We start from the raw sequence: 21,712 nt of genomic DNA, 5'->3' as shown, positions 1-21,712 counted from the left end.
TATTTTTTTTCAATTACGTTTTCCATCATTTGCTTTAGGCTACTGATATGGACTTTAATTTTGTTATTAATTCACCTCATATTTACCTGATTTTGTGTAATGCGAGATAAGATTATCATATTCTTGTGGTAATTATATCATTTTCCCCAGCGCAAGAGAGTAGAATTTATAAGATAGATAACACATCTTCTTGATTAAACTAAGTTCGAATAAACATGCAAAAAGGTCTGGGGCTGTGTTGTAGATTGGGCTTTAGCAACATACCATGGCTGGCCCAAACTGTGTAGAGCCCATGAACTTTATAGTTACAAGGAGAGACATGTTTTATCGTTAAGGTGTAAAATTTCAGAGGTCCAGCTAGATCTCTCTATAACAGTCATTCTCTATAACAATATTTCACTACAACAATCATATTTTCAATGGAACTAATCTTTCATGTTATGTTATATTATATGTTCTCTAAAATAGCCTTTCGCGCCAATAACCAAAAAATATCAGGACAAACGACGTTGTTTATAGAAAGGTTTGACTGTATCATATTTACACATTGTTATTTAACACGTGTCCACTTTTTAATGCATATCCACTTCAACACGTGCCACATAATTTTTTTCGACATTTATTATAATATAACTCTCGAGGCCTCACATGGGTCGTTAGTGCATATAAGTTAAATCCTAAAATCACCATCCAAATTTATGATTAACCCGTGATTAGTGGTGGATCTACCCCTAGAGTAGGGTGTCACATGCAAGGGCGGAGCCAGGCATAGCCAAGGGGTTCATCCGAACCTCCTTCGACGAAAAATTACACTGTATATATATGGTTAAAATTATTTTTTTATGTATATTTAGTAGACGTTGAACCCCCTTTGACTTCTTCGTGTGTTCACTTCGACAAATCTTGAACTCCCTTAGTGAAAATCTTGGTTCTGCCACTGGTTACGTGCCTCCGGTAACCTTGAAAAAGATATACTCCCTCTGTCCAATTTATGTGATATTGTTTGACTAGGCACGGAGTTTAAGAAAAGAAAGACTTTTGAAACTTGTGGTCTCAAATAAGTCATAGATATTTATGTGGCTTTAAATTATTTCGTTAAGGGTAAACGGGAAAGCTTCAAGTTAAATTATTTCTAAAGATAGAAATGTATTATTCTTTTTTGAACAGATTAAAAAGGAAAGTGTATCACATAAATTGGGACGGAGATAGTAATATATTTTAAACATAAGGTTTGTATTTGTTGAAGAATGAAAAAAAGTCCCCCATCGGTGGTTAATGAGATCGGTAGTCTCCTTATATAGACTTGGACAATCCTTCCCTCATAAGCTAGCTTTTGGTTGAGTTAAGCCCATGATCTATTTTTTTCATGGTATCAAAGCAGGACCCATCTTACTCAAGGTTGGGCCCCCAAATTAAATTGCACGCTCCAGATGTCCAGCTTTGGGCGTGAGGTGGGTGTTGAAGAATGAAAAAAAGTCCTTCACCGGTGGTTAATAGATGAGTGGTTTTCTTATATGGACTTGAACAATCATCCCCTCATAAGCTAGCTTTTGGGATTGAGTTAGACCCATAATTCATTTCTTTTCAGTATTTTGATTGACACCTTCATTTACAAAGGTCGGGTAGCTACACTGGTTGATATAGGGTGCAATGATCTTTTAGTGCACAGACTACGGTTCGGTTCCCACTCTGCATCTGCACAAAAAAAAAAATTCCCGACACTTTTGTAGGCTGGAGCCACATACCAATAGCGCCCCTACTACTTTTAAATCATAGGTCCGCCTCTGCCAATAATTGCTTAGATTTCTAGACACCATGTGAAGCACATGTATCATTCTTCATAACTTCTCAATAGCTGCCAAAAATGGGGGAAACAACAGGGACCAATTCACTATTTCATTGAAAACTTGAAGGCTTCTTAATAACTTTTGCATCAGTAATAGTATACCTACTCTTGAAGTATTTATTTTGCACGTGTTGCTCATTTTTCACAATAGTAATGACTGGCTTCTTAAATTCAGTGCCTAATAAGTGTTCACTTAGTTTTTTTATTTTTTTAAGGGTAAAAATAAGTGTTCACTTATCAAATCAAGAAATAATTAATCTTATTTTTTCAAATTTATCCCTATTAAATGTTATATGATCAAATCTCAATACCTATTTAATTAGGGGTAGTTTAGTCAAATTACCTATTTTTGTCTAGAAGTTACAATTTTCTTAATGAGAAGTTAACAAAAATACTGAAAAGCGTAACGACAAAAGGTTTTATTTTAGGAAAGTAGAAACACATTTACACATTTATTTTCAATTCTTCATTTTATGTACCGTCTCCATTTCATAATAAGTATTTCCTCCGTCTCAAAATATTTGTCATCCTTATTAAAAATATTTCTCATTTTATTTACCCAAAATAAAATTGAGTAACTTTTTTTTTCATTTTTCCCTTGTATTAATTACATCAATGCTTGATTCTGCGAGTTCACATACCAACATTTAAAAGTTTCATCATTGATGGAGTAAATATTTATGGAGGAGAGAAAACATGATGAAACATGTTAGGAGGGTAAGATAGTCAAAATGCTACCCTTATAAATGCTTTTTTTAATGGGCATGTAATGAAAAATGCAAAAAATATCTTGAGACGGAGGGAGTAGTGACGCACTCCTTAAGAAAATTACTCACTTTTAAAAAGTAAAAAATAACTCCCCTTAATCAAATGTCTTGAAAAAAGAAGTAGCTCTTTAATGGGTTTTGATTATCTAAAACTTCATTCACTTAAATAACGGTAAATTTGGAAGGAAAAAATCAATGCCTTCTTGATTTTGTGAAACACCACTTATTTTAAAACAAAATATAATGGTACCACTTATTATGAAATGGATGGAGTATTGATTTAGGAGCCGTTTGGACATGATTTGAAATCATGATGATTTGAAGTTGAACTTTTGTTTGGACATGCAATTTGGATTACTTAAGTTGTATTTTTTTCTTATAGACCTAAAAATCTCACAAGTTGTGAAAATCATCAAAACTTTCCAATTCTTATACAATCTTACCAAATGAGCAATTAATAGTTCATAACAAAATTAATACGCTACTAGAAGGCATTTCTAAAAAATATAACATCAATATCAAACTTTAGTTCAATAAAATAAAAAATTGAACATGAGTTGTAATGTAACTACTCTTTAATATTATCCTCTCACATGGTTGGCAAGAGTAGATTTGTTATAAATATACTACCAACTTGTAGATCTTTTAATATTTGATAGAAATGGTTGGTAAACATAATTGGTAGATTTATCTATTTTTACAAAATATAAACTTATGGGATAACTTTTACATTTAAAAAATTTGAAATCCCAAATCATGCCTTTTTGAATGATTTGGAATTTTATCTCATGAGATAAAATCACATGTCCAAACGCTGATTTCATCTCATGAAATGAAATCGCATGTCTAAACGTCTACTTAGAGCAAGTGAATCAAGTGTGACTTGCCTCAACTGCTAGATATGGAGCAATTATTACTTTTACATTTTTCTTTTTTAAACTAAGAAATCCGTAGCCGCTATCTTTTGGGTGCGTCCTGGGTAAACCCCGTTTCTAGTGCAATAGCCCGCAAATCACACTGAAGATGTAAACAACACTAGATAAGCCCCGTGCGACGAGCTCATACTGAGAAGGTTGTTGGCGAGGGGAATCACATTTTACGTATTGATTGCACGCATTCTTTGCTTTTCTTAGAATAAATTCAATGTATTTAAAAGTTTTCACTATTTTTTTTATACATTTCAATCATCATGTTGCAAATATTTGAGCAATGATGGAAAAATTCACAACTAACCACTTTTCAATTAATGTAATTGAAAAATAATCTATGTCCTGGAGTTTAAATTATACAAGGAAGTTCCATGATAATGTCGCAGAGTTTCACTTGTGAAATTTAAACTCTAAGACCATAGCTATTTTAAAAAACCTGGCCGAAAAGTGGTATTTCATGAAAATTTTAGGATATCAATACCTTTTAGCATTAAATCAACAATTTTGAGATCCCAATGGGAACCAACTTGGCTTGCATCTTGGACAAAAGACCACAATAATTGGAGACAAATCAACAAACAAATCCTCAACTGAAATTAAGAAATAATCACATTATTCATGTTCCCAATACTTTATATCACAAATAATAAATAAATCATGCTAAAAATCATTTTCATATCGGGAAATCCTCGAGGGCCAGCTGGTACACAGTTCAAAATAGGCAGATTAAAAAATCTCATCAACAACCTTGTCCTTGCCAATTTCAAAACCAAACCATAGCTTGGTCTTATAATACTCCATGAAAAAATACCAAGCAATGCACTAACTATATACACGGTCCTCTGAGAGACAACCATAACATAAATCAGAAAACAAGACGGAACGAAGCGCATCACGATGAAGTCTGGCATTGCCAATGGCACTGGGTATGGCCTCTTAGCACTAGGCATTTTCCTCCTCAACCACAAAAACGATGCGAACTCTAGCAACATCCCGAGACTATACAAGAAATTCACAGACGACACGATGTCTGTGAATGTCAAGTAGGACACAACCAATGCTACTAGTGTTGGTACTAAAATACCAGTCCAAGGTGTGTTCAAGGAATCACATTATTCATATCCCCCATAGTTTACACTAAGCAAGATACATCACAAACATTTAATAAATCAAACTAATGTTTCTTATATTTATATCGAGAGATCCTCGAGGGCCAGTTGGTACACAGTTCGAAACTGGGCGGAATAAAAAATCCCATCATCAACCTTGTCTTGATCAACACTCTCAAAACCAAACCACATCTTGGTTTTACAAAACTTCATGAAGAAGTACCAAGCAATGGCGAAATAGTGAGCAATGCACCAACTATGTACACAGTCCTACGAGCAACAACCATAACATAAAGCAGAAAACAAGGGGGAACGAAGCACATCATCACCAAGCCTGACATTGACAATGGCACTTGGTACGGCCTCTTAGCACTGGCATTTTCCTCCTCAACCACAAAAAAGACGCGAACTCAAGCAACTTCCTGAGACTATACAGGAAATTCACAGACGACACGATCTGCGAATGTCAAGTAGGACACAATCAATGCTTCTAGTGTTGGTACTAAAGTTCCAACCAAGGTGTATTGAAATAATCATATTATTCATGTTACCAATACTTTACAACAAGCAAAATACATCACAAATGATAAATAAATCAAACTAACAATTCTTTTTTTAACATCCAGAAATCCTCGAGGCCCAGCTGGTACACAGTTCGAAACTCTGTGGAATTAAAAATACTCATCATCAACCTTGTCTTGATCAACACCTTCAAAACCAAACCACGTCTTGGTTTTACAATACTCCATGAAGAAGTACCAAGCAATGGCGAAAACGGTGAGCAATGCACTGACTATATACACGGTCCTATGAGCGACAACCATAACATAAACCAGAAAACAAGACGGAACAAAGCACATCACCACCAAGCCTGGCATCGACAATGGCACTCGGTATGGCCTCTTAGCACTAGGCATTTTCCTCCTCAACCACAAAAACGAGGCGAACTCCAACAACATCCCGAGACTATACAAGAAATTCACAGACGAAACGATGTCTGAAAATGTCAAGTAGGACACAACCAATGCTACTACTGTTGGTACAAGAATTCCAATCAAAGGTGTGTTGAACCTTTTGGATCTAAGACCGAAAACTCGAGGCAAAAGCCCCATCTCTGCCATTCCAAGAACTTGGTAAGCACAACTACTCAACTGAGCCTCATATAAACCAATCACAGACAGAACAATCCCAAGTTCCATCCAATATTTCAACCAATTTCCAGCAATCATAGCAGCCAAATTAGCAAAATACCCATCAGTCCATTTACCTTGTTCCAATGGGACAGCTCCAGTAGTGCCCAAAAGTGGCAAAACATAACTAAAACATGTAACAATCCCAGCTGAAAAAAGTGCTTTAGGAAATGTTTTTTGAGGTTGTTCAACTTCACCAGCTAAAGTACTAGCATTATCCCAAAAATTCAAGTTCCAAAAAAGGGTATTAAAGAACAAGTTCCAATCTTTTTTAACACCCTTTTGACCTAAACTCAACCATCTACTAGGATCAATCTTGGGAATTGAAAACAATGTAATTAACCAAAAGGGACAAAGGGAAAGTACACCAAGAACAACAGCAGTATAACCAACAATAGACAAACCTAAATAATTCAAGAAAGACAACGACATAGTAATCAAGAAAATAGCAATATACCTAGGTAAACCAGAATCAAGAATTGGAAAAACCAACTTAATGTAATCTAAACAAAGTACAGGATAAGAAGCTAAGTTACAAACAGCACTAAGTAACTTCCAAGAACCCATCAATGAACCATAAAATGGTCCAAATGCTTTATCAGCCCAAATAACAAAACCACCATTACCAGGAAAAGCAGTGGCAAGTTCAGCTGTAACAAGTGCTTCAGGTACACTCCAAATAAATGGGAAAATCAAGAAACCAAGAATTGCTAGTAATGGACCAGCTGCACCTATTGCTGCTTCAGCACCATATGGTCCACCAGATACCTCAAAAAAGATTATGAATATAAGTGGGATTAGAGCTAATTTTTTTGTGGGGGTAGGTGGGGTAGTGGGGTGTTGTTCATTTTCAAGAAGGGGTTGAGATGGAGAAGGGATTTGAGAAGATGTCATGGTGTTTGTTGTAGAGGAAATGAGGAAGGTTTTCTGTTTTTGTCTTCCCAAAGATGGGAAGTTGAAGATTGTGAGGTGAATGTCTAGGGGTAAGTGTAGATTGAAGATTTTTGATGTAGTTTGATGACTTTTCATTATATTAGTGTGGGGTCTAATTTGACATTTTCATTGTGATCCTAAAACTTAGGATGTTAGGTGTTCTTTTTTCTTTCTTTTTTGGTCAAATGGTGAGAAAATATCTAGGAGCCGTTTATACCAGTGTTTTAAAAGGCGGGGGCGTAAGGCGGGGCGTTTTACATACGCCTCGACGAGGCGTAAGCCTCGAGGCACGGGGCGTAAGCCCCATGGGTATTTAATTTTTAGTATTTCTTAAAATAATATAATTACAATAAATATTTTTAAATAGGTAAAATTACATAAAAAATAAAAGAAAACTGTATATATATATATATATATATATATATGTGTGTGTGTGTGTGTGCGCGCGCGCGCGCGCGCGCGCCCATTGATCCTCACAAAAAAATGATCAAAGCAATCCATTATACACCGCTTATAACTTGTAATTATATATAGCATAATTTTACAAGTATAAACAATACAATGAAATAAAAGCTATTATGAAATGCAAATCAATTCTAACATTTTAACTTTCAAACACGGAAAAAAACATAGCTTCTTAAAACACTATTACTATCATACTATTCATTTTATCTCCCTATAAGCAAATAATCAATAAAATTTATCAATATTACAATTAAAACATAACTTCTTCATGAACAAAAAATAAAATTATATGATAATTCTGATACATAGGACTTATGACCAATGACAAGTGAAAATGTACAATTCCGCTATGTGTTTTTTTTTAAAAAATTAAGTGATATTCACCCTCACGACGTTCTCAAATAGTAAATATCCAATACTACGACTTGTTAAATGAGTTACACCCAATCTTCTATTTCTATAGATGAAAAACTATTAAGTATCATTATTTTTTTAAACAATTATGAGGGTGAATGATTTTAATTAAGGAATTTAAAATATAATTTGTGTAAGAACTGTTAGGCGAGCCCTGGGCGTTAGGCGTGTTTTGGGCGTACGGTTGGGCGCTTAGGGCGTAAGCCTCATAGGAACTAAGCCCCGCACGTTAGCCCCAGGGCGTTTTGCCACTGCCCTGCCCCGAGGCGAGTCTTAACACTGCCTTTTAAAACAATGGTTTAGACATTGACGAGATAAAATCAAGATTTGAAATCATATTTGGACATGTAATTTGAATTTGTTAAGTTGTATTTTTTCTTATAGACATAAAAACTCATAAGTTGTGAAAACTATCAAAATATTTTCAATTCTTATAAAATCTTACCAAATGAGCAAGTCATAGTTCATAACAAAATTAATACGCTACTATAAGATCTTTCTAAAAAATACAACATCAATTGATCAAACTTTAGTTCAATAAAAAAGAAAATTTAACATGAATAGTAATATAACTACTCTTTAATATAATCTTTCCACATGGTAGACATAATTAAAGGTTGGTAAATGGGTGGTGGGAGTATTGTTAAAAATATCTACCAACTTATAAGTCTTTTTTTACAAAATATAAACTTATGGGTCAAGTTTTATATTTAAAATTTTTGAAACCATGATCTGAAACATCAAATCATGCCTTTTTGAATGATTTGGAATTTCAAATCATGGTTTGAAACCATGAGATGAAATGCATATCCAAACACTAATTTCAACTCATGATTTCAAATCGTACGTCCAACGCCTACTTACAATGTATATGTAATAGGAATACTATGAGTCATTTCAACTTAGCAACTTTTAATACAGGTGAAAAACTTGAAATGATTCATATTATATTTCAAGTTGGAAAAGGGAGCTACTTGAAGCAAATTTCAAACACCACCAAAGGTCATGGTAGGATGACTCTTTAACTAAAAATTTCAAGTTTGAGCTCTAAAAATAAAACTGTTTTTTATGAAAAGCATTTTACTCCGGATTTGATACGTTGTTCTATTCCTACAAATATTTTTCTTTCTAACCAAACTATCACCAATACAGCTATTATGATTCCTAATACTCTCAAAAGCCCTCGTCCAATCAAGATAAATATCGGTTGCTCACCCGAGTCAGCCTCTTTGCCAACCGGGGTGGAACGACTCTTAACGAGATTGATGGACTTGACTTAATCTTTAGTCTCACGGCTTTCTGAAGCCGTGGGCTCAGTAATGCTTTTTTATATTAGATTTCCTGGTGAGAATTCGAATTAGTCGAACCACAAAATGACTGCCGAACATCGGGTGTAAAACCAAAAAAATCAAATCCTACCCCAAGTTATTTCTTGTTCTTCCTTTCCCTTTTAATTATTCATGAATTACCCCTTCCCCTCCCCCACAAAAACATACAAAAAGAAAGAAAACAATCAATAAGGGAAAAATAATGAGTACATAAAAAAGTGTGAATGATAAGAGAAGAAGAAAAATAAACTTTATTAGTTCCACAAACTTATTTAAAATAAACTTTATTTAAATAAGTGTAGGGCTGAAAAGGTAAATTCCACAAACACCATCACTTTTGTTAGTTCATTTAGTTGGTGGAGCAAAGCAAGCGTGGAACAAAGCCAAAGGAAAACTTCTGGTCAGAGAAACATGTTGTTATTGCAGAGTTGGGGCTGTCCATATGCTACTTCTTTAAGGCTATGCAACACACATAATACATCAATTTACAACAACCCAACAACCAAAATCTTAGCATTTCCTTGTCTTGGAAAACATGGTAGATGTTTTTCTTCATCTTCTTTCAACTATAAACCTTTGCCTAAGTTGTTGTGTCTTCATGGGATTGGAATAGAAGACATTACTGATGTCATCCATAACAAGGTTAGTCACTTCACTTCATAGCTTTAATAAAATAGTTGTCTTTTCTTTTTTCAATCTTGGTATTGTTTTTTGTGTAAAGTATGTGTCTTAATGTATCAATTGGGCTAAAGTTCAGTTGGGTTGTCATTGTTTATGGTGAGAGTTGGAGGGTCAGTCTCAATAAGATGATTAAATCACTAAGTTTTGTTTGTTTTTTTTCTTTTTGATAACTTAGTAATAATGTGTGTAAATTTGCCAATAGGTAATTGGATGGATTTACAAAGTTATCTTTTTTCAATTCTTGATGTTTTCTTTTTGTTGGTTCTTTTGAGCAAAGTTGGAATCTTTATGTATCAATTGGGCTAAAGTTCAGTTGGATTGTCATTGTTTATGGTGAGAGTTGGAGGGTCAATTTCACAAAGATGATTAGATTAAGATATAATCTTTTCTTGATAACTTATTAATAATGTATGTAAACCCGTCAAATAGATCCAAAATTGGTTGTGCTTCCCATTTGTCGAAGCCTTGGTGGACAAAGTTTACCGGTACATGTGCTGGTGGGAGGTAGCAAGTACCCGTGGAATTAGTCGAGGTGTGTGCAAGCTGGTCTGAATACCACGGTTATTAGAAAAAGAAGAATCCCAAAATGATTGAATTTACACTATGTTATAAAGTTGGTGTTTATATGTATCAATTGGGCTAAAGTTCAGTTGGATTGTCATTGTTAATGGTGAGACATAATACTTCAATTTACAACAACTCAACAAAAAAATCCTAGTATTTCCTTGTCTTGGAAAACATGGTAGATGTTTTTCTTCTTCTTCTTTGAACTATAAACCTTTGCCCAAGTTGGTGTGTCTTCACGGGATTGGAATAGAAGACATTTCTGATGTCATCCATAACAAGGTTAGTCACTCCACTTCATAGCTTTAATAAAATAGTTGTCTTTTTTCAATCTTGGTATTGTTTTTTGTGTAAAGTATGTGTCTTAATGTATCAATTGGGCTAAAATTCAGTTGGATTGTTATTGTTAATGGTAAGAGTTAGAAGGTCAGTTTGACAAAGATTATTAAACTAAGATATAATCTTTTCTTGATAACTTAGTAATAATGTGTGTGAATTTGTCAATTAGATGCCAAATTGGTTGGATTTACACTATGTATGGTGAAAAATGTCTATCCTTGGTTCTTAATTAGCGTTAATGTTTATACTCTGAGGGAGGAGAGGGGGGGGGGGGGGTGGAGAATCAACTCTTCCATTCTATCTAAACAGCCCAATTTGCTCAAGATGAATAGATGCAATGCTCATGATTAGAAGTTGGAAAACCAAGAAAGAATGTAGGCGTTCGCTAAATAGTTATATTGGAAATAGTTTAATTATCTATCGTCAAGTCTGCATTTGAAAAGAACACTTAGTCTTCATATTTGAAGCAGAAACAACAAACATGTTACTAATCAAAAAAGAAACTTCAAACACGTAAAGTAGGCAAAAATCTTCTATATGTCAGAGCAGACCATGCATCATTTTTAACATAATCACTATGCCATTAGATCAGATGTCAAGCTAGAACTCTCCCATGTCTCTCTTTGTGATTACTTTGTAACGAGCTGTGTAGGAGCTCTACTTATTTGGTACACAGTTCCAGAAAATGACTTGACGTCTCACAAACTGAAACATCTTTTTCATTGATATGTACACATTTATTTTATAAATAAGTTAGTCATAGTGTGGCCTAACCTGTGGAAATGGGGAACCTGTCTTGAGCTTGAACAAATTATGCTCTCATATTCTTATTGAATCCCAAATGTAAAAGTTATAATTAGGCAATTTAAGGCGTGAAAGCAACGCTATACCAAAAGTAGCATCAATGTGTTAAGATTCGTCTCAGAAATCACATTGCCGCATGAGGTTATTCCTTTAAATGTTATTAATTTGTTGACCTACAGGTTTTGGTCGCAGCAGCTATATCTGCAGCGGTTGGTCAGCTAATGAAGCCTTTTACTTCAAGTCTATTTTATGGCAATGAGTTCAATTTCAAGACTGCCTTACAGGCTGGGGGTTTCCCTTCCACACACTCATCTGTAAGATTATTACCCTTCTTTGCTTCCGCAAACTTAACCTCACCTATCATTTACACGATGTGCTTTCAAAACTGAAGTCTACATTAAACGCGTCAATCCTTAATTAGTCTATGATAAACTAATAGAGAGGAGTTTTAAGTTTTATACAGCATCAGTATAAACAATTTTTCACACCATCAGGTTATCCGAAGGATATCTACGGGTAACCATCCTTAAAATGTGAGATTTGAAATCTAGGAAATAAGATATGTCACCTACTACAACAGGTAAAGGTAACCTAATGGTGTAAAAATTGTTTACAATGACGGTGTATATTACTTAAACTCATAAAAACAAAAACCAGGTTTGTTGTCATTTTTTCATTTCTGACTCGTCTAATTACATCTATATATGAATGACAGGCAGTAATCGCCACAGCCACGGCCCTTGGCTTGGAAAGGTATTTTGCTCCTTTTCTATTTCCCTCCAGAGGAAGTTACACATGAACTACAACTTGGGATAAAACATTACAGCGTTGCAATTAATTCTGTTTTCTTGACTAGTTGGTTTTGTCTAGCTATGAGTGACATGCTATCAGTGCTGTAACTGCAGGGGTTTTTCAGATTCGATTTTTGGTTTAGCAGTGGTTTACGCTGGCCTTGTGATGTATGATGCACAGGTATGTGTTGGAAACTTGAGCGTCCCTCCTTTTTTTTCCCAGCTTCACTTCAAAACAAAAATTCTTTTAGAGTTTGGACGTTGTTTGAGCCACACAATCACAATATGAGAAAATGCTAGATTTCTTCTTGTGCTAAGATACAGAGGCGGATCCAAGATTTTAAGTTTATGGGTTCTGAATTCTAGGACAGGACAATTTACTTGGTTTGGGATAGATAACTTTTATATATTAAATGAATTTCTTAACACAAATACAGGGTTTGAGCCAAAGCTACTGGATTTTGCCGAACCTGTAACTTGTATTGTAGCTCCACCTCTGGATAAGAATGATAGTTCCCCAATTTTAAAAAGGATCGGAGAGGCGGAAAACGAATGACATAACTCTTAGCAGTGCAACTTGATGTTATTATCAATATAAGTTGGATTTTCGAAGCTCAAAATCTGAGCAGAACAGGTGTTCGAAAGTCTCTCTGACATAACAAGTCTAAACACAAACATTGGAAGTGTAAAATTTAGCAGGAGACAGGAGTGATGTTAGTCGATGTTCCCTCTAGAAGGCATTCATCGTTGTTTTTGATAACTTTGTGGGCGCTCTTCAAATGACAAAGAAAGGATATTAACTTCGTGGAATTAGTCGAGGTGAGGCAAGCTAGCCCGGACACCATGGTTATTAAAAAAAAAATAATAATAATAATTAACCTCGGAAGATAAGTTGTGGTTCCCAGTTATTTACCCCGCTAAAGGGATGTGAGCCATCTATGTTTCAAATAAAGGATCAAGGCTATATGAGTTGGGTTAACTTGCTCTTTGTGCTTTATTTTTTGTTGAAAGCATACTTAAAAGTATAAGTTTTCCACAAACTGCTTGTCCTTGTGCCGAGGTTCTACCGGAAACAGCCTCTCTACCTCCCAACGTAGGGGTAAGGTCAGCGTACACTCTACCCTCACCAGACCCTACTTTGTGGGATTTCACTGGGTATGTTTTTGTTGTTGTTGTGTAGTCTGGACCAGCTTGCGCGCACCTCGACTAATTCCATAAAGCACCTGCTACCTCCCACCAGATCGGTGTCCTTGCTGATTTAGATTCCAGTCCTGGTTTAATTTGAAGGTCTTTAGGTTTTAAAATTAACTGAAAAATTGCATTTTTAAAACTTTTCAATCATGATAAGAATAGGACGATGTATTCCATGTTCTTCCTTTTCTTGCTCTATTTAATTCTTTTTCCCAACTTTATACACCTGGTTTGTCTCACCATCAATATTTTGCTTCTGTAGGGAGTTCGAAGGGAAGTAGGAATTCATGCAAAAGCATTCAATAAAGCTTTTTTGAGAAATAAAATAAACTCAGTACAATCTACTAATGAACTTGATATTTTGTCGGATTCTATACAAAAGAAATTATCCTCAGATGCAGAGAGGGCCGATCCTCAATTATCAGACAACTCAAGTCCTTTTCAACCAAGCTTGAAGAATGCTACTCTATTGCTTAAACCCGATGAGAAAAAAGTCTCATCGTCTAGTTTTGCTCCGTTGAAAGAACAGGTCGGTCATACAGAGGTTGAAGTCATAGCTGGTGCATTGTTGGGATTCTTTGTAAGTTTGGCGGTAAGTTTAGCGTCACCCCTTAGTTCTTAGAGCTTACTTCACATTATTTTTTTTGGCCAACGAGATACCACAGAAAATCTGTATACGACGTATTTACAATGTAAAGTGCAACTAAAATCCTTCTATAAATTGAAATATCGAGAAAATTTCACTTCCATGGCTTTCATGAGACCTTTATTTTTTGTGCACAATTCTTGGGGGAATTTGGTTATCGTAACCTGATGTTAATCTAGATAGTAGCACCAGATGAACGGATGGAATTGACTGTGGTATAGAAAGCAGAAGCACGACCACCTATTGACTTGCCTGGACGGGATCAATGGGCGATCAAGAAGGCCCATGGCCTAGGCTGGCAAACTCCATTACACTTGGGAGGGGTGCCAACCTAAGGTTGGATCGAGTGGTCGAGCTTACATTATAATTTCTAGCAGTGTGGGCCCGTGTTCCCGCGGCCCCTGTCTGATATTGAATCCAGAAAAGAAAACACGATCCACCTACGAATTTTGGATCATGTTCATGCTGGTTCTGACTCTTTTCTGTATAATCTGAATCATGAAACTGGACACTCTCACATCTTCTTGAATATAGGAGGATTGGCTTTTCAGACACAATGAATAGTGACTATTCATCTTGACTAGAATTTAACTGTTATACAGCAACAGTGTAAACGACTTTTGTGCGCCATCAGATTACCTAAGAGATGATTATAGGTAACTATTAATAATGAGTAGATTTAGCAACTTGAAAAATGAGGTGAGTAAATCATTACGGCAAGTTAAATTACATTGACACCGTCGACATTTTTTACACTGTCAATATATATATATATAGTGTGTGTGTATATTAAATCCTAAGTACAAAATTGAACATGCAAATGGCTGAGCAAAAGATATTTTGCATTCAATTCTTTGAGAAGTAAAGCAACATTTTTTCCAAAAACAATATGAACTCACGTATATAAGAAGTCTTCACAATCACAAGTGTTAAAAAATGAAGCTTATAAGTACAGTGATTACTGACTAGTGAGCATGTTACAAGCAGGGTTGTTCACGGTTTTGGTTAAAATCAAAACCAAATCGAAAATTTAACCAAATCGAATAAAAAAATCGACATTTGGTTTGGTTTGGTTTGATTTGGTTTTAAATTTTAAAAACCGATAATATTTGGTTTGGTTATGGTTATATTAAAAAATAACCGAATAAATAACCGAACCAAACCGATAAATTATATACACAAATTTTATAATTATTTATATATATAATATTAGTTTTTCATAAATAATTATAAATATTTTATACCTTTTAATCATTAATTTGATTTCTGGTCTACTTATTTCATATGATTGTTTAAGACCCGTGTTTTTAAGAATATGTCCAAGCCCATGTTTTTAAGTCTTTTAACTCTTTAAGTGTTAAGTGTAAACCTATTAACAGAAGCTCACGTTAGAGTCTAATGTCTAACTTAAATTTTTAGCCTTTCTTTGTCAGCCATTTGATTTTAGGTTTTTTTTTTTTCGAATTTATACCTTTCTTTTTTTCTTGTCTGAATGGGTTCTAAACTTCTAATATTTTTCATATGAAAAGGATAGAGGTTGTAGATTTGGAGGTTCCTATAGAAGATACTTCAGTAACATCAGCATTTGCTGCAACTCAAGCACATGGTAATATCCAAATACTTCTTCCGTGGGTAATCCTCCTAAAAAGCATAAAAGAACAACTCCTTGTAGTCGAGACCCTAGCCTTGGGGATAATAATAGAAAAACATCTGAAGTTTGGATCATTACAGAAAGTTTTGGATCATTACAGAAAGTCTTTTTAATAAAATGGGAGAATTGAGGGCAAAATGCAAGTACTGCCCCAAAGTTTGGGATCATTACACAAAGTTTTTTTATTTCATATATTTTCATTTTAATTTTAGGTAATCTTTATGTTTAATTAATATGTATGTTTGTAACAACAACTAAAAGCTCCTATGCTCTACTTTATTTCCAGGTATGTATATTAAGATGATAAAAATGGTGCAGCCACTACTTAGTTAGTTTTTAGCTTTATATGTAATAGTTTAGCAACTTTGGGTAACTTAAGTATGACACTATCACTAATAGTGAAAATGTTTCTATGATGTATGTTCCACCTTAAACTATAAATAAAAGATATCGTTTGAACAAAAAAAAGACATGTCTTTTTCAACTTTTTAATGTTTTACTGATAAGTCTCATGATTGCTAGTCATAAACCGAAAAATCCAACCAAACCGAACCAAACCGACGATAACCAAACTGATGGTTATTATTTTATTTGGTTTGGTTATGGTTTTAGACATTTAAAAACCGACTAAATTGGTTTGGTTATGGTTTTAATCAATAACCGACTCAAACCGAACCATGAACACCCTAATTACAAGACTAACTTCCATGCAATAACAGTATAAAAGATATTTTATCATAGATAATTTGATAATACAAATTACAGCATTAAATTACACTAATAATAAGTGGAATTAGTTACTTGAAAAATAAAGCGACTAAGTCGTTACGACAAATTAAATTACACAATAATGTCAACATTTTTTACACTGTGAATTTACATAGAATAGAAGTTAAATCCAAAGTACAAAATACGAAATAAATTGAGAAAATTAATGAGACAAAGCAAGGATATTTTTGCATTCAATTCTTTGAGAAACAAAGCAACATTTTCCCAATATATGAAGTCACATGACTCACATCTATGAAAAGTATTCACAGGTGTCTTTCCTTGCCAAAAAAATAAAAAGAGAGAAGAAAAGTCTTACAACTACCTTCCTATCAATGATTCCTCATAATTATCATCTGACTTGAGAACAAGAATCCGTAGGTGTCTCGACTGTGCTATTGGAGGCTTTGAAAAAGTCAAAATAGGAAAGAACATATAATACTCGATTACATTACATGCATCAAGGACAATTAAAAAAAAAAAAAAAAAGCACTTCTTGAACTACTAGCTACCATAACTACTATTTCGACTTTCGCCACCACAAATGACCCAATAACAACTGTCATTGCGCATGTATGTTAAATCCCAAGTATAAGATACAAAATGAGAAAATGAATAAGGCAAAGCAAAGGATATTTTTGTATTCAATTCTTTGAGAAAGAAAGCAACATTCTTCCATTATATGAAGTTACATCTATGACAAGTCTTCACAAGTGTCTTTACTTGTAAAAACAAAAAACTACCTCCCTATTGACTATTCAGCATAAATATCATCATCAACCTTATTGTTGAACTTAAGCAACTTCTTTGACTTACAAAACTTCATCAAAAAGTACCATCCTATCCCTCCAATAGTCATCAATCCACTAATCAAGTACACAAGCTTGGTTGCTATAGCCATGATGAAAACCAAAAATCCACAAGGAATCAAACACATAACCACCAAAAGTGGCAATCTCATAGGCACCCTATAAGGCCTTTTGATCAATGGAAATTTCCTCCTCAACCAAAGAAATGATGCAAATTCCAAAAGCATACCTAAACTATACAAGAAATTGGCTGATGAAATGATATCTTGAAAATCCATATAAGACATTCCCAATGAAATTGCAGTTGACAACACTATCCCAACCCATGGTGTATTAAACCATTTTGACCTTAGTCCAAAAAACTTAGGCAAAAATGCAATTTCAGCCATGCCCAAAAGTTGAAATGCTGAACTACTCAATTGTGCTTCAAATAATCCAATGGCTGATAGAACAGCACCGATTTCGATCCAAAATTTCAACCACTTCCCTGAAATCATCTCCGCGGCATTCGCCATAAACCCCGTGTCCCAATCATTCTGGTCAACCGAAACAGCGCCAGTTATTGCCAGAAGCGGAATAATATATCCCAAACAAGTAAAAATCACACTAGAAAAAAGTGCCAAAGGAAAAGTCTTTTTTGGATTCTCAACTTCACCTGCCATAGTACTCACATTATCCCAAAAATTCAAATTCCAAAAAAGGGTATTAAAGAACAAGTTCCAATCTTTTTTCACACCCTTCTGGCCTAAACTTAACCACCTATGAGGATGAATCTTTGGTATAGCAATCAATGACATTATAATAAAAGGTGCTAGAGAAATAACCCCAAGTGCAACAGCAACATAACCAACAATTGTCAAACCAGTATAGTTAACAAGTGACAAAAACAAAGTTGATCCAAGAATTGCCAATTTTCTTGGAACCCCACTAGAGAGAACTGGAAAAATCTTTTCTAAATAACTAATACACAAAACTGGAAAAGAAGCAATGTTTATAACGCCAGTAAGGAACTTCCAAGTGCCCATTAGTGAACCCCAAAAGGATCCAAAAGCTTTATCAGCCCAAATAACAAAACCACCATTACCAGGGAAAGTTGTTGATAATTCAGCTGTGATTAGTGCTTCGGGTACACTCCAAATAAATGGGAAGATTAAGAAACCAAGAATTGCTAGTAATGGACCAGCTGCTTTAACTGCTGGTTCTTCACCATATGGACCACCAGCTACTTCAAAGTATATGAGGAAAATTAGTGGGATGAGAGTGAGTTTATGGTTTTTTGTGGTGGTTGTTGTGGTGGTTGTTAGGAGGTGTTGGATGGTTTGTGGTGGTTCTACGGTGGTGGAAGGATGTGAATCAAGATTCTTTGATTCAATCTTTTGTGTCATTTTTGGCTCTCTTGGTTACGTGTGAAATGATTGACCAAACATATTTCTCGGAGCTAGTTGTATATATATATTACTTTACTGCTATATATATATATATATATATAAAGAACTTTGGTAGTCCTCCCAAAACTTTCCAAATTAATTTTTCTATTAAACTTTTCAATTAAGTATTTTTAGGTCTTAATCTTATTTTTTGAATTAAATATACTTTTTGTTCTTATGATCTACTTTTTAAAACCAGTCGAACCTCCTATATTATTTCTCTTGTTGTTTTCTTCTATTAATTTTATCTATTAACCTAAAAAATAATTAGATATTCTTGCTTCTTGTTGCTCTCTCATTTTTCCCCTTTTTCATTTGTTGCTTATTATTCTCCAATTTTTTTATCTTATTCTTGTTGGTTCGTTTGTTATAGATTCTTACATGTAGACATTTCTTTTGCTTTATATTCGCATTATGAAATTTGAGACTGAAAATTCTTTTACTTACGACATTTCTTTTACTTTATATTTATATTTGATTATGTGTTTAAATAGATTTGTACTAAAATGATTTTCAGGTATAGTTTTAAAAATTACTTAGTCTTTCTGGTATATTTTATCTAAAATATTTGTTATTTTAGAAAATTAAGAAATAATTGATTTTTTTTTTTTTACCTTTACCCTTACTCTGAGAAAATATAGAGAGAGATAAATGTGGCGAAAGAAAGATTACTATTATTCGATTTATGACCCCTGCAAGTTATAATTATCATACTTTATCATCTTAGTATAGCATATCGAATCACTTGTGTCCATTTGAGATTTGCTCATTTTTTTCTACTTCACTTTCTTCCTTATAAATATTTTTTTCTTAAAATCATCTAATTGTGTGACGAAGAAAGTTTAATAATAATAAAATTTATCAATAAGATATCATTAACCTGCAAATACATTAAATTAGTTATGCAGTAGAAAAATGTGACATGTTATATTTATTTAATAAAAAAAAAATTATATTGTGAGTTTGAGCCCGGGCTTAGCACGGGCCTGCTGTAACTAGTATATATAGAGAGATAAGCGTCAAAAACACACCTCAATTATCACTGTTTTTTGAGTTTCATATCTAAACTAGCAGAAGGTTGAGAAAAATACCTAAACTATCACTATCTAGTTTGCAAAACACAACTCAAATTATTCTTGAATGGCATGTGATCTACACTCTTCATTTTATATAAAAATGTTGCCAAGTGTTATCCACGTGGATAAATAATATCACAATGACACCTACATGGAAATTAAAAAAAAAACTATTTATTTTGAAAAACAAACTGAAAAATAATAATTTTTATCAAAAAATTATAGAAAATGAAAAAATAGTTTCAAAAATGGGTTTTTTTTTTTAAAATAAGAAAACTGATTATTTAGTTTTCACTTTTTTAAAAAAAATCAACTTTTCCATTTTTTTAAATGATTTTTTTTCTAATTTTCTAAATTTTTTGATATTTTTTTTACAAAAATTATTTTTTTCAGTTTTTTTTTTTTAAATCCAGATTTGTTTTTTTTTAAATGCTGATTTTTTTTTAAAAAAATACAGTTTTTCTTATAAAAAAATTATTTTTTAATTTCCATGTAAGTGCCACCATAGCATTACTTATGCCATGTGGACAAATTTTTTGAGAAAATTTCAGCTTCACTTGTCTTTTGGAGAGTGAGTTCACACATTTAGTTCAAGTGTGTTTTGCAAACTGGATAGTGATAGTTTAGGTAGTTTTCTCAACTTTATGATAGTTTAGGTATGAAACTAAAAAAAAAATGATAGTTAGGATGTGTTTTTGACCCTTATATATATATATATACAAAAAACAGTGTTTTGTAATATTTATAATAGTAGGTATGTTATGAAGTATTTGTTTTGGGGCCCGAGTTAATTTGGATTTGTACCGGAGAGTTTAGAATAAATTGCTCCTTGCAAGAGGTAATTATATTTTTAAAAACTCAAACCGAAGATCTTTGTTTAAGAATAAAAAAATACTTACTACCACAAGTTTTTAGTGGTATAAATATACAAATGTGGGATGTGATTCAAGATTCTATGATGCAATCTTTTTTGTCAATTCTTTTTGGCTTAGATTTGGTTTTGGGTGGTGAAGTAATTGACTAAACAAGTGTATCGGAAGCTGGAGTAGCAATACAAATATACTAAGTGTGGAATAATCTCAAGTAGTAGGATTTTTTTTAGAGGAATAGTGATCAAAAACACATTTAAACTATCATTTTTTAGGGTTTTCATATCTATCTATTTAATTTTTTTTACCTACTTAAACTATCACTCCATTTGTATTAAGACACACCTTGATGTAGAGTTGGCCAACTACTTATTGTTGTCTTTACCTACCTAAACTAGCTATCACTCCATTTGTATTAAACACACGTCGATGCAAAGTTGACTAACTGTCGGTTGTTCCCTTCACCTACCAAAACTATCACTTCCTTTGTATTAAAACACACCTCGATATAAAGTTGGCCAACAATTTGTTCTTTTTACCTATCTAAACTAGCATTGATCGAGGTGTGTTTTAAGGAGAAGGGAGTGACAATTTAGGTAGGTAAAAGAAACAATGGATAGATAAATTGTGTTTTTGACCATTAACTCGTTGTTTATATATAGTAGTGGTATCCAGGCCAGCTTGCACACACCTCAACTAATTTTATGGGGTATTTGCTACCTCCTATCAGTATAAATAGCAGGTAACTTTATTCACCAAGGTTTGCTACCTACTAACATCACAGATATCATGTAACTATATCCTCCAAAGCTTTAACAAATAAAACGAAACCTGTCGGTCATGAGAATTTTTCACTTTTTTCTGAAAATTTCTTTCATTCTATTTGAAAATCCGTTTGACCACGAAAATTCAAGTTGTATTTGGAATTTAGAAAAACATCTAAAACTCTATTTTCATTTTTTTTTTTTTTTCATTTTCAGTACATCAAACAACGAAATATTCTTTGCAAAAATTATAACCAAATACAACTTCATCTTCAAATCTAACTTCAAAATTCCAAATAAAATGAAAAATATTTTATTTTCATGGCCAGACACTTGCTTAATATTGTTGCC

The 21,712-nt window shown here is 33.6% G+C and overlaps 3 protein-coding genes and 1 non-coding gene across 4 annotated transcripts; 2 read left to right on the top strand and 2 right to left on the bottom strand.

The window, feature by feature from the left end:
* Positions 1 to 5,147: 5,147 nt before the first annotated feature.
* On the bottom strand, positions 5,148 to 6,868 carry LOC132626057 (probable polyamine transporter At3g13620). The gene has a single exon (XM_060340781.1). The coding sequence runs from the start codon at positions 6,733 to 6,735 to the stop codon at positions 5,323 to 5,325; it is 1,413 nt and encodes a 470-aa protein (XP_060196764.1). The 5' UTR covers positions 6,736 to 6,868; the 3' UTR covers positions 5,148 to 5,322.
* A 2,446-nt stretch (positions 6,869 to 9,314) lies between these two features.
* LOC132626056 (uncharacterized) lies at positions 9,315 to 14,098 on the top strand. The gene is made up of 5 exons (XM_060340780.1): positions 9,315 to 9,623; positions 11,549 to 11,683; positions 12,085 to 12,122; positions 12,275 to 12,341; positions 13,614 to 14,098. Exons 1-5 carry the CDS (start codon positions 9,393 to 9,395, stop codon positions 13,971 to 13,973), a joined length of 831 nt encoding a protein of 276 aa, XP_060196763.1. The 5' UTR covers positions 9,315 to 9,392; the 3' UTR covers positions 13,974 to 14,098.
* Positions 14,099 to 14,241: 143 nt separating this feature from the next.
* LOC132629476 (U1 spliceosomal RNA) lies at positions 14,242 to 14,402 on the top strand. The gene has a single exon (XR_009578255.1). It is a non-coding gene; the product is annotated as a U1 spliceosomal RNA (small nuclear RNA).
* Positions 14,403 to 17,032: 2,630 nt separating this feature from the next.
* Positions 17,033 to 18,661, bottom strand: LOC132626055 (probable polyamine transporter At3g13620). Its single transcript, XM_060340779.1, has one exon. It carries the CDS (start codon positions 18,608 to 18,610, stop codon positions 17,171 to 17,173), a length of 1,440 nt encoding a protein of 479 aa, XP_060196762.1. The 5' UTR covers positions 18,611 to 18,661; the 3' UTR covers positions 17,033 to 17,170.
* Positions 18,662 to 21,712: the final 3,051 nt, after the last annotated feature.

The sequence above is a fragment of the Lycium barbarum genome, chromosome 2 (genome assembly GCF_019175385.1).
Source record: "Lycium barbarum isolate Lr01 chromosome 2, ASM1917538v2, whole genome shotgun sequence".
In the NCBI taxonomy this organism is placed as follows: Eukaryota; Viridiplantae; Streptophyta; class Magnoliopsida; order Solanales; family Solanaceae; genus Lycium; species Lycium barbarum.
Note: the sequence above shows the minus strand (reverse complement) of the source record. Positions and strands in the feature narration are given on the sequence as shown.

What these genes read in the sequence shown, in the direction of transcription:
- LOC132626057 (XM_060340781.1), bottom strand. Translation starts at nt 6,735, where the DNA reads ATGACATCTTCTCAAATCCCTTCTCCATCTCAACCCCTTCTTGAAAAT.
- LOC132626056 (XM_060340780.1), top strand. Translation starts at nt 9,393, where the DNA reads ATGTTGTTATTGCAGAGTTGGGGCTGTCCATATGCTACTTCTTTAAGG. An exon ending in CTGATGTCATCCATAACAAG is followed by an intron (nt 9,624 to 11,548) that starts GTTAGTCACTTC and finishes GTTGACCTACAG; the next exon opens with GTTTTGGTCGCAGCAGCTAT. An exon ending in TCCCTTCCACACACTCATCT is followed by an intron (nt 11,684 to 12,084) that starts GTAAGATTATTA and finishes TATGAATGACAG; the next exon opens with GCAGTAATCGCCACAGCCAC.
- LOC132626055 (XM_060340779.1), bottom strand. Translation starts at nt 18,610, where the DNA reads ATGACACAAAAGATTGAATCAAAGAATCTTGATTCACATCCTTCCACC.